The following is a 13,487-nucleotide window of genomic DNA, read 5'->3' as shown; positions in this document are numbered from 1 at the left end:
AAATGGGAAGGGCTTCCTCTTGTTTAGGGCATAATGGAAAACCATGGCAAAAAAAATACAGAACAAACACTAAGTTTATGCAGGACAGTGACAGATGTCATGTAGAACATTTTAAATGAGTTTTGGGTCTTGATATTTTTTGCCCACAGCTTTCAGACAAGATGTATTTTAGGAAGGGAACACACTCAGGGGGCATCAAGCATCAGTGCAGACACTCATAGTAACAAACTGCTGAATATTCAAGTGGATCAGAAGGAAGAATGCAGGAAAAAAACAGAGGGAAGAGAGAATATTGCAAAAGCCTCTGACATTCAATCAGTGCTTACACATCCTCTGCAAGGCACAGCTGGTGCACACAGAACCACAGGAACAGTAATTAAAGACCACTACCCAATTACTGCCCACCACCAGTGCCCCCTCAGCATCTCCCACTTGCTCCTTCTGTGGCAGACATCCTGCCTGGATGTTATACCTGGCATGACTGCTGATTTCCCTGACTTTCTCCTGCCTTTTCCTACCCTACAGAAAAGCATTCCATGACTTCCATGGCTGCTGGGAGCATCCTGTGAGTGTGTGAGCAATAAAGATGAAATGCAGTTTTCCCCCAGGCTCCCAGAGAACTGGATTATCACATTTCAGCAATTACAGCAAACACTGGATTTACAACAGGGCTCTGTGGAGCTCTGGTGTGTCCCTGTGCCTGCCTGGCTCAGCCTGCAGCCCACTCTGCTTCCTTGGCTCACCTGCCAGAACAGGGCCACTGACTCTTCTGCACCACTTCTGAATTATTCAGCGAGCACTTCACGCATGTGCAATGTGAAACTCTCTCTGCCACCTCTCCCCAAGGCTTGTTAGTCTTCATTTGTTTGACTGGTCAAGAGGTCTAAATTTACAAGTTTTGAGCATGATCCTATAGCACACTTTATGTACTTCTTAATTAAGAAAAAGGGCAGTTACAACATAACAATACATATTTTAAAACATGTATTCCCTCCCATCCCCACAGCACCTGAACAGCAGCACTGAAGGAGACATCAGTACCTGCTACAGGAGGAACACAGTGAGCAGCCAACAGCTCAGCATCTGCAGCTGTGCAGCACAGGAGTGGGAGTGAGCAAGGGGCCCCTCACAGTCCACGGGTGAAGGCAAAGCCTGCCTCTGTAACCCTGGCAAGCAGCAGCCTGCCCGGAAAGCTGGCAGCCAGAATAATTTTCAGTTCCTGGGGTGCCAATTTCCAACACACAGAAGGGAACGCTGCATCTCCCTGCTCAGCTGTGCCAATGTTTGAAAATCATCCATGTCTGAGAATCCACATTTTCCCTCCATTAGTCAGTACAAGTACAAACAAGGGGTTTTCTTCTTCTTTTTCCATTGACACGAAATCTGGTAGTATGCTGAAGGTCTAACGTGGGCAGCCTGGGTCCTGCTGGTGACAAACCAATGCACTCAGAGTCACAGCTGTGCCACAGCCTCTGCAGGGCTCTGCCACCACCCACATCTCAGAAAACATTTCACAGCTCTGCTCCACACTCGGTGAACTGTGGACAGCCAGGGCTCTGCATCTTCTCAGAAGCAAACAGATAATGTAAAACAATAAAAAACTGAAGTCCTACTGAGGTATCCCCAGCAACCAGTGAAGAGGCCACCCGTGTCCTCATCCCAATCTTCTTCTCTGCCTGTGTCACTCAGCATGATCTCACATTTCTAGAGATCAGATAATCAAAAGAAAAATATGAGAACCAAATGTAGGAAACCACCACTTTGAGCATGCTTTCTTCATTCAGGCCCAAGAGTGAGTGGCCAAGAGAGCATCCATGCAAGAGGCTGCCAGTGCCCAGTGGGGACCATGTCCAGCAGAACGTGTCAATGCTGGCTTGGCAATTACAGCACCTATTACAAATATTAAAGGTCTTTGGGGTAAGGCAGCACTTAAAATCCATCATCAAGAAAGCTTGAAATGTCTCAAAAATGTGAAACCCCTTCAGAAGAGAGAGGAGGGGGAGGCCCCGTGCAGCAGACCCCAGCCACAGCTGCCAGCACCACGGTCTCTGCCAACAGCCTGAGAACTTCCAGCAGAGACCCAGAAAACTGAATCATGCAGTTCCAGATGATTGGTTCTCATTTCTCATCCCTCTGACCAGTCTGCAGGGAGCAGGCACATCATGTCAATCATAAATGACAACACAAAGTTGTTTAAGTAAGAAATTGGACATCGCCATATAATTAATGGCTACGGCGCCGTGTAAATGCATGAGAAAGGCTGTGAGTCCCTGTAGCTGGTCTGAGTCCTGGCCTTTACACTGAAAATGTGAGGCAGAAAAGATCAAAAACATTTGTGTGGGGATTTTTAATCGATATCTAACCTGACAGCAGGATTTGGAGGAAGATCATCCCATAAAACATAGATGGCATCGCAGACTAATTGTATTTACTCCTCATTGACCAGACACTGCACAGAGAGAGTACCAGCAAGGTGCTGAATATCTCCCCAAAAAAAGGGAAAGTCCCCCATGTGCCTCAGTGAACTATAAAGCTAAACACATTACACGTTGCCCTGGCTATACCTATTTTTGAATATCAAACTCATTTCCCAGTGCTGTTGAAGTGAAAGCTTCTGAAGGAGAGGCACAAAACACCTTCTGTCTCTCTGGTGTCCCTGCTCCTGAATTCACCATGGAGCTGAACACAAGCAGTGTGCAGAGATAGGGAAGTGTCATCTATTCTTGGCCAGCTCCTTTCTGCTGGCTGCATAACCTTGAGCGCATGACTGAAGGATGCCCGTTTGTGCCTGGAGATGCTGCCATGAATCACAGACCCCTCTTCCTCCCACAGCCAAGGCACAGCATGTCCTTGTTGAGGAATACCAGTCTACCACAGCCACAGTGAGATGTCCTGCAGCACATTTTATAAATAGGCTTCTAAGAAATGTACTTCCCATCCTCTTGACAGAAAGTGATTACCAGAGCAAAGAAAATGACTAAACATTGATGCACATCCTGTGAACGTGAAGAGCCAGAGCCGGGGGAACAGCTCAGAGATCCTACAGTGCTGCAGTGCAACCCAGCAGGGAGATGCTGGCTGAGTGCCACAGCAGCCAGGGCCAGCAGCACTTCCAGGGAGCACATCACAACGAGAGAAAGCGATACAAAGCTCAGAAATGAAGAGAAGAGAGGTGACCTATGGGGCCAGGAGCTCTCGAGAAGGACAGGCACAGCCAGGCCGGTGAGAGAACAGGATCGATGCAGTCACGCTGTGCTTCCAGAGGAGCCACAATTCTCCTCTGAGAGGTGCAGAGCTGCTCCCACCACTGCAGCCAAGCAGCTCCTCTTTCCTCGCACACAGCATTTTTATGCCACAGATGCAAACAGAGCTGAGAACACACAGATATCACAGAGGAGGGGGACATCTGGCGCATGTTTCCTTTGAGTATGTCCATGGTGTGGACACCAGCCTCTGTGGGTTGTGAGGGGTCTGTCCTGCCCCAGTGGCAGCAGCAGTGCCTTCTTTGTTAATATGGAAGTGCAATTGCAAAACCAGGGAGAAACAGGAATTCTTTTCCATGTGCTTCTAGAAACAGATGTCACTTTCCTCAGACTTGTTTGTTTTCAGGACCATGGGAGTTTAATCTTTAAAACAATATTTTTACAGTATGTGTCAAGTGCCATTTCATAATGAAAGAAAACAAATTACTTCCACTTTGTACCATAGTAACCAGTCAAGAATGTGAACAGCTCCTCAAAGGTGGGGTCAGCAAACATCCCCTGGGCCAATCCCCACATGAGATCCTTCACACACCCCCACAGCCCCAGGGGAGCTGCCCAAACCCTGTGAAAATAAGAGGAAAATTTGGCTTGACTCCTCCTGGGACTTTGCTGTTCCTACAACAGCCAGAAGAAAAATCATTGAGTGACTTCAAATACTCCCTGGAGAGTAAATATCTCACTGGAGGAAAGCAGATCCACTGCAGGGCCAGCTCCAAGGTTCACCCCAAACTCAAACACAGCCCCAGGGTTCTCCTCAAAGTCAAGCACATCCCAGGGCTGCTCTCTCGCCCACACCATGGTATGCCTGTGCAGCATTCACTTCTCTGGCTCCTGCCTTGCTTCAGGATGGAACAACACAACCAGAAACCTCCAGAAAGTCTCACTTGAGCCAACTCCATGTTTAGAGAACATATGAGCTGGCATCAGCTCCATATTGCTAGAGAAAATACATAATCCCTCCAAACAGAGACATACAACCAAGAAGACCCAATTCCCTTCCAGACAAACAAAATCCCCCAGACAGTAAACAGGATGCTGATCCCCCTGGCAGCAGCTGAACGTGGCTGCAGCAGCTTGGCCAGGTGACCCCAGAGAGAGAACTCATTGTCATCCTACCTGCAGAAGCCAGTAGCACCTTCTGTGAAACGTGGGGATGATGGAGGAATGGACATAGCAGCCATACAGGCACTGGGGACACAAAAAGAGAGAAAGCAGTCAGGTTAGTGGAGGAACCATCCCGACAGGCCGTGCTGGGGACGGGGCAGCAGAGTGACCCACAAACGGAGGACATTGTTCTGCCCTTGGTCTGGGGCTGGTTTTCAGCACATTTCACAGCACAGCACTGTGGCACCCTGCTGTAAGCACTGTAAGCTTTGCTACAGGTCACAGAAACCCCTCCCTCACAGTCCCTGCCATGCTGCCCCCACCCAAGGGTGCCCGCCCTGGGCCAGAGCCAGCAGGGGCTCCCTGGTGCTCAGCACCACAAAACAGACAGGGTAGGTCTGGGGGCTGCCTTTGAATCTTTGCTCCACCGTATTTTTATTTTTTGGCAAATACAACACGTTCATCTCTTTTTCCATGGTTTATCTCCTGGGTATTTCAACTGAAAATGTTGTGTTTGTAAACTGAAAAAATTGCTGTCAGATATTTTAGACAGCAAAATGCCAAAATATAGTTCGGGTTTTTTCTTCTTTTCTTTCTTTCTATTTTTTTTTCTTGTTTTGTTGGGGTTTTTGTGGTTTTTGGGTTTTTTTTAATGAATTCTGATTCTCTGATTAACTGATATCAGCAAGGCCAAGGAGTTCTTTCTGTAGGAAAAAACCCCCACATTTCCAGTATGTTTGGACTTTTTGGTTGGAAACCAAGCCCAGTGCCAAGCCAAACCCACAGAACTGGTTTTAGTTGCAAAGATCCCGAGCACAAGGGGTGCTCCTGGTGCTGGCCATGAGCACTCAGTGAGCACAGGGGAGGCTGCAGCAGTCCCCCCTCCCCAGGATCACTGCTCACAAGGTCAGCCTGAATTAAACAGGATTTAAGGACTGGCTGCTATCACCGAGTTATTTTTAAAACACAAATGACAAAGATTAATAATGTTTTTAAAATGTGTCAAGGGTACATTCTACACACTGAAATGCAGGGAGGAAAAACAGAGGAGGAAAAAAGCCCTGCAGAAAATAATCCAAAGGAAAGCTTAACATTTAAATCCCTCCCGAGGGCTGGGGAACAGCTGCCCTGACAGTGACTCCTGCACGTGGCACTGGGGGCTGCGTGGAAAGGTCTGCAGTGCTCAGTTCTGCTGACTCAGGGCTGGTCCCTCCACTCCAGAGAGCAGCTGGAGAGGTGCAGCATCTCCCAGTCCAACCTGCTTCCCAGTGAGGATGGGAAAGCTGCTCTGGAGCCACTGGAGCAGCCTCCACAGCAGCCAGGGACCACCGTGTGAGACATGGATCAATCTATTCCAGCACCCCCTGCCTTGCTTCCCACCCCAGTTTGCTGTGGAGTCGATCGAAACTTTGCCCTGATTAAAACAAAAAACCCAAGGCTGGGCTCTGTGCAGCTCGTGGTGCACAGCAGGCAGGAGAGCTGCCCTCCCTCTCCAGAGCTGTCTCACAGATAATTCTAGAGCTGTCAATAATGAATCACACAAAAGCCTCCCACCTTCATGGAACTGGTTCTCAACATTTCAGCAAACCATTAAAAAAATCCCAACAGCTCACAGAATTCAAAAAAGCACACAGAACGCAGAAGGGATTTTTTCTTAAATTTTTCTTTTATTTTTTTTTTTTCCCCATGGCTGTATAGATGTTTTGAGGCTGGATGTCCTAACCCGGGCAGCTGGGATGAAGGAGACCCACACACTGAGCAAGCTCCTGGCCTTGAAGAGACAGCAGGGACAGAGAGGTACCACAGCAGCAGAGAATCACTGCAGGGGTGAAACAGACCCTGGGAGCCCAGCACGTGGAGTGCAGGCAAAATGAGTGATGACAGCAATAAAAACTACATTAATTTTTGAGTAAAAATGCATAAGAAAAAGTTGAGGGTATAAATAGAAACCTAGGAAATCTGTGTGTCATTGTTTTGGAGGATTTTCAAGATTAATGGGTTAAGCTCTGTGGGTGACACAAAATCTGCAGCTCAGCACGTGGGGGCTGTGGGGAGGTGGGTGTGGGATATTCCTACACTTGGATCTGCTGACCCCTGCCTTTGGCTCCAGAATGGCCCAGGGCTGCTGAGCAACCAGCCAGCTCAAAACCTCTGCACCTAATGAGGAGAGTGGAATTACCACCCTGCCCAGCCAGAGCAGACACACAAGCAGGGCAGAAGTAATACCTTTAGCTAAAGCAGTGTTTAAAGTGAATTCTTGCTCAAAACAAGCAAAGGGGGTTTCATTAGCTATGTTTTCTTTTATTTTTTTTAAATTATTTTTTAGTGGGAAGGTAAAAGCTGCAGAGGCCTGTGTGTCTGTGGAGATGTTAATGCCAGGCTGGGCACTCAGCCAATGCATTAAGTGAAATCGAATTCCAGAAACCAGCTTTAATCAGCAGATTTTTAAGGTTAGAACGACTCTCTCCTCTGCGAGGCTTGCCAAGGTTAATTCTGTCCTGAGCACGCTGAATTAATGGGCTGGACAGAGGAGAACATTTTTTTTCATGATTCTCTTTTAAGTTTACAAAATCTCCAGGAGAAGAGAGAAGGCATTTTGGAGCAGTCTGAGGAGGAAGAGCACCTCAGCAGCTCATTGACTGCTGCGTGGAGAACACGGCAGGGGCTGGCACCAGCCTGGTCCCAGAGGAGCCCTGAGCAGCACCAGCCGAGGGACACCCAGCACTGGGGGTGCTGTGACCCACTCCTGGGTGCCCATGGTGGTGGCCTGTGCTCCCATCACCCATCAGGGAGCGTGTCCTTGTCCCTGGAGATGACCCTGTGTGTGTGGCCAAGGGTGCCCTGAGCACAGACTGTGTCCTGCCACCCTGGGGGATCCCTCCCGTGCAGCTCCCCGGGATGAGACCCCCACACCTGCCCCAGGAACCAGCTCCAGGCACCTTCTGAGCAGCCCCACGCTGCTGCTGAGGGTCTGGCAGCTCTGCTGCAGCTCATCCCTTTACAATTCCAGGGGTAATTAAAGAGGAAAGGCCTGCTCTGGGTTGCAGGGGAGAGTGTGCAATTACAGCTGCCCGCCCTGCCATTTGTATGCAGTGCACATTTGGCATTACCAAACTTCTGAAAACTGGAGGAGGGGGGGAAGAATATAAAATCAAATTATTAGTGGATTTTTTTTATCCTGAGCTCCTTAAAGTGATTGTGGCTTATTTAAAAATAATACAATAATGCTGAGGTGTTCTTTCTTAACAAGCATACCTTGGGAATGGAAATAAGAAAGCAGGAGAATCAAAAATTCAAGATAGGGTTGGACAGGCTTTGAAATTCTTCTCCCTGGTGAGTTACACTAGTGGATATTTTAAAAACCCTAAAAACCGCCTAGATTTTGTTCAGATTTTCACACTGAATTCCCAATTCCCTTAATAAGAAGCTAAATCAATCTTTAGAGAACAAATCACGTAAGACCTATGGCTGTACATTATTAAAATATACTTGAGTAATTTTCTGGTGGTAAGGCTTCAGTTTTCAACAGCCCAGCAGCCTTTGGACACCAGGAGCAGGATCTGTGCAGGTTACTGGGGGAAGAGCACCATGCCCTCTGCTCCTGGCTCCGTGGAGGGATTGGGCAACACGTGCTCAGCCCAGCAGCTGATCAGCTCCCTGGTACATCCCTGTGCTGCTGGGATCTCCCTCTGTAATTACTGACCATTCCAGAGCTTCCTCACCAACTTCCATCCGGGAGCAGCACGCTGCTGGCAGTAGCAGCACTGCTGCCATGGATCAAAGCTCCATGGAAAGCCAAGAGAGGCGGTGGCTTCGTTCCTCTCATCATCCTGACGGCAGGTTCTCCTGAAGCAGAGGCTGCATCTGAGCCCAAGCATGCTCTGCTCTCACCCTTGCCTGCTGTAACCAGCACACACCAAGAGGGAGCAGCAGCCATGCAGCAGCACATCTGGATGGATTCACAGCAAGGGAAACTGGAAAAGCTGCCTGGAAGAGCTCAGGTGAGCACCCTTCAATGCAGCAACCTCTGTTGATGTATAGAATCCTTCATGATTCTGTAGAACCCATCAGGATATATAGAATCATTCTGTGATTTTATCACAGACGTCTCCATGATCTGTTCTTACAACTACCACTGCTATGACATTCTTTTCACCAACATTTCCATATCCCAGCAGAGACACAATCCAATCTTCCTGAAACCAATTCTCTGGATTTCACACAAATTGGATGGCTGGAGGAATTTGTCAACTTTTTGTAGTGATATATTTGTTTTATGTGTAGGAACGATTGTCCATCTGTGGTTTCTGTAACCAGCACCCACAAAAATCTCTGCTGACCCTTCGAGAGGGCAGAATCCAGCTAGAAAAGTGAGGCAGCTGAAAACTGGGTTTCTTGGCCACTGAATTAGCAACCACTGGGGAAACCCCTCAAATTTGTGTCACCTCTCTCATCAAACAGACCTGAAGTGATCGCCTGCTGAGACTGGGGTGTCCTGCAACAGACAGTCCTTCCTTCAGGACAGGGATGCTGAAGCCACAGCCACATTCCAAATCCATGTTATGCTGTATTAATTTTCTTAACTAGTGTGTTAAATATAGTTTTAGGTTATAACATCATGTTAAAATAGAAACTATGCTATGTAAGATATTTTTTTTTCAAAAGAGGACTCGCACCAAGATAGCAGCTAATCTTTCAGAGAAAGAGAATTCATTGCTCCCTTATCAGAAGAAACTAACTTCTTCCCACCTTGCTCAGCCCTGAAGACGCTGTCAGGATTCAGAGGAAGAAGCTGGCACTGAGCAGACAGAATCCTTTGTTTGAATGGAATTGATGCATCATGGATGAGCTGTATGAATGTGCAACAGGCTGTTGCTTTGAAGGGTTAATCCTCTGTTAACGTGGGTCCTTTTTCAGGCTTATTTTACCCAGAAAGAGGTACCTGGACCATCCATAACTCTTTGTTTTTATTGTCTCCTATTGTCCTAATCCAAATTGTCCAAATTTTTATTACTCTAATTATATTACTATTTTTATAACCATTTTATTACTTTTAAAATTTTAAAAACAAGTGATTGGCATTTTTCACAGAGGCGACAGGAGATTCTCAACATTCCTCTATGCAGATTGGCCCCAATTCAGCTTTTTAAAACAGCAGACAGGGAGGGGAAACCATCTGAACCCTGGGGAATCCCCAGGGCCAGAAGGCTGCCGCCAGAGCTCTTATTTTGACTTAAGGAGTGTCATAATATAGGAATGCATCCAAAATTTCCCATTACTGCTGCAAATCAAAACCAAAACGCTGCTAACCGTGTTTTCTCACTCATCATCTTGGAGAAACACAGATATTAGACAGGTTTGGATTTTCCTCTGACGTTCATAAATAGTAACTTTGATTCAGCAAAGCACAAAACCACGTGCTCAGATCTCAGCCTGGGCTGAGACACGCTGCTGGCAAGGTTCGCCTTTTATCGATGTCAACAGAACTTAAGCAATTGCTTCCAGTTTGCCAGGTTGGGCAAGGAGTGCCTGGTACTGACAGCAGATCCCAAAAACATTCTTAACATTTCTAGGCAGCTGCAAAACCCAGAGAACCCGACCCTTCACTTTTCAGCTGTGGCATCACAGCACAGCTCTGCGCAGCCCTGGGCACTGCCTGCTGTGCAGGCATTTTGGGTTTAATCCTGTCAGTTCTTCTCCTGACACGTTTCAAACCCCCCACATGCCCTCGATGCCACTGGCAGCCATACCCAGGTAACAGTTCCTGGACTTGAGCCCAGGGCTCTCCTGTGATGGCTGATCAAGGGAGGAGAGGTTACACAGCCTGTGCATTGCAGGACCTCGTCACTTCCGTGGCTTTTGTTAACAAATATTGTTCTGTTTACCTCGGGACTCGTTAGAAAGCAATTTTTGAAATGTTCAATATTTAATGAAATATTTAAATGTTTAATGGGTTCTTTTTCAAACCCTGTTTTCCTTTTGTGGGGTTCTGAAGTCTCTGCAATGATTGCAAGGTTTTTTAAGTTTCTCGCTGTTAGAAATGAATCCTCTAATGACATTGGCTTAACGACAGAAATCGGTGTACATGCGGACTGATGCTTCCACAGGCAGCAACACCCATTGCCTGGCCCACTGCAGGATCATTGGTATGCATCCCCACACCCCCACTGCAGCGCCTGCCTCTTCATAAATGCATATTTCTTTATTAATACAGGGATACTTTAATCTTAGCCTAATTTTACCTTTAGGGAAGCTCTATCCTGAGGCTGCCATGAGCTTAGACCCTCCAGATGCAGTGGTGTGATTTGTATTCAAAGCAGCAGGTCTATCTGTCAACATGTTTGTCTCCCTTCTCTGCCAGCTCTTATTTATAATCCCATTCAGATTAATGAATGACAGTAGTTCTCATCACAAGAAATTTGATTAATCAATTTAAGTGCTTAATCACCCTGGTCTGGGTGAAAAGCGTACTGGAGGATGCTGCCTGGATAGGGGCAAAGTTGTGAGATGTAGGAGGGAAACATCATCACTTTCCCTCATGAGCAGCTCGAGCCAGGAATGTGCACTGGATCCTTGACGGGATTACAAGCTTTCCAAGAGCTCAACATTTTCTTAGGGCCAGCAGTCATAGCCAATTAGTAATGAAATATCCACCTCCTCATCTGACATTAAAGGCTTCCTACTACTCACCTCACTCCCTGCTACCCATGTTGCTCAAACTGAACCCAAAAACTGTCAGTCATAAAACCCCCTGCAGGGAGATGATGAGGATAACACACCTGGGCATCCTGCAGCATCCCACTCCCCATTAGTCCTGCCCATCGCCTTCCTGTACCTCAAGGACTCTCACAGCCTGCCTGTGTCACCAGCCTGAATACTCCAAAATAATCCCCAGGGTTTTCTGGAAACGTGGGAGGTGTTTCAGGTGAGGGGTAGGAGCCAGGCTGAGCAGAAATCACTGATTTGTAGGACAGAGGCCACACAGTGTGAGCACTACCTGTAGTGTCACTGTGAATGACACGATAAACCCCAAAAACCCTGTAACACAGCTCCAAGCAGGCTGTGCTCAACCAGGAGTGCAGGATATGGGAATTCTCACTGGCAAGGATTCCCACATTCACCTCCACTACCTAAACTCAAAGGGACTCACCTCAGAGGCAGGTGACCCATTTGGAGCTGGGTACAAACAGGGCAGCATGAGCTCTGTGGACAGAGCATCTGATGACACCTGTGTGCAAGGCATCACTGAGAGCAGATATCTGATGACACTTGTGTGCAAGGGATCACTGAGAACAGATATCTGATGACACTTGTGTCCAAGGCATCACTGAGAGCAGATATCTGATGACACTTGTGTGCAAGGGATCACTGAGAACAGATATCTGATGACACTTGTGTGCAAGGGATCACTGAGAGCAGATATCTGATGACACTTGTGTGCAAGGGATCACTGAGAGCAGATATCTGATGACACTTGTGTGCAAGGCATCACTGAGAGCAGATATCTGATGACACTTGTGTCCAAGGGATCACTGAGAGCAGATCTAGGTTGTTGGGAAGGATGAAAGTTTGACAAGAAAGTCTCACAGATATGTATGCTTGGCAGAAAGATTTTTGAGACTGAAATAGAGATGGAAGCAAGTTTTGATATAGAAGAAAAGAACTGCTGAGCCAGTCTTACTGGATAACTAAGAAGGCAAAGGGTGTGTTAGTTAGAAGGTGTTTTTATGGCTTAGAGCAAAGGATAAACCCACCCCAAACAAGATGTTTTTACCAAGCAGAAAGCACAAGCAAAAAGTCTGCCAATGTTGCAAGTAGAAAAAGGATCTCAGAATTTTCCACTGCAAGAAAACTGAAAAATAAGTTCTAGCTCCAACTGTAATGTACTAACTTTTAGTGACTGGAGAACAGTAACATGAATATGGTAATTATAGCAGTTATGATAGGCTATAGGTGAAAGTTAAGGTATAGCTTGGTTCTGCTGTATTAAAATGCTCAGCAAAGAAAAGTATATAATTCACTGTAACAAAATTAAAGGGTCTTCAGGTTTGTCTGCAGCTGGAGCTGACAGCTGTAGGCACAGGCTCTGTCACCTACAATCCTGGACTGCTGTAACATCTTGGACACAATAAACTGCATTTTAAAGAGCTGCCTGGAGTCCTGCATCTCTCGTTCAGGCTCTTATTCTGGGTGACACATGCTCCACATGACAGCCAGGCTCCCATACTCTCAGGTAAGGGAAGAGCCTTCCCAACATCCCTGATGTGAGTGAGCAATTATTAGGAGGAAAAGTGGGACAAGAGACTGCTCTGACTCCACAGGCCCATGTTCTAAACCAACGCTGCCCAGGTGGTTCTCCAGGGGGATACAAAACCCACGGGACAGGCATTACCTGGGTCCCTGAACACCATCAACTGCCACCCCATGCCACCCTGTGTAAGAGCTTCCTGACTGTCACCACACGGTGAGAACTGTGAGCTGGAAAATCATGGAGCATATTAATGTCACACTGAAATATGACACAATACACAGAAGTATTTTATATTTATTCTCTTCTAGAAATGTTAGAAAGACAATATAATGAGAACACTGCAAACAAGTCAAGCGTTCTCCTCCTAATCTGGCAATAAAAATGTCAAAGAAATGCCTAAAATCCTAATAGGAGAACAAAAAAGTAATGGGGTGGGCTATAAGAAGGATTTAGCTGCACCTTTACTTGAAGGCTTTAATCATGTCTCCTACAACATCATGGAAAATCAGATACAAAGCTGCATGAACCATTAATGTCTGTGTTGGTTGCCTCAGCTGCTGGGGGGCTGAGACTGAACGGATCAGGCAGAGGCTAATGAAGACAGGATGGGGTCAAAATACCTTTGTATCTGGGGAAACTTTGCACTAAAGAAGGATTACTGAGCTGGTCTTTGTGTAAACTTGACGAAGGTAAGAAAGGCTGTGTCAAGAGCAGCACCACATCTCCAGCCCAGCTGGCTCCACCATGGCCATCGTGGGCAGACTGCACCCAAGGGGGAAACCTGGTTATTATCTGATTCTCTTTTTGGGAAAGAAAAAAGACCATCACTGCATGGGGGAACCAGACAAAATGTGACAGTGCCCTGGGGA

The 13,487-nt window shown here is 46.9% G+C and overlaps 1 protein-coding gene across 9 annotated transcripts in view; it reads right to left on the bottom strand.

Moving 5' to 3' along the window:
* CAMTA1 (calmodulin binding transcription activator 1) overlaps positions 1–13,487 on the bottom strand; it is a 241,944-nt gene that overhangs the window by 107,574 nt on the left and 120,883 nt on the right. For all 9 annotated transcript variants that reach the window (XM_038159679.1, XM_038159680.1, XM_038159684.1 and 6 more), the window contains one exon: positions 4,380–4,451. In XM_038159679.1, the coding sequence (XP_038015607.1) occupies positions 4,380–4,451 (72 nt within the window). The remainder of the gene's footprint in view (positions 1–4,379; positions 4,452–13,487) is intronic.

Source organism: Motacilla alba, chromosome 21 (genome assembly GCF_015832195.1).
Source record: "Motacilla alba alba isolate MOTALB_02 chromosome 21, Motacilla_alba_V1.0_pri, whole genome shotgun sequence".
Classification (NCBI taxonomy): Eukaryota; Metazoa; Chordata; class Aves; order Passeriformes; family Motacillidae; genus Motacilla; species Motacilla alba.
Note: the sequence above shows the minus strand (reverse complement) of the source record. Positions and strands in the feature narration are given on the sequence as shown.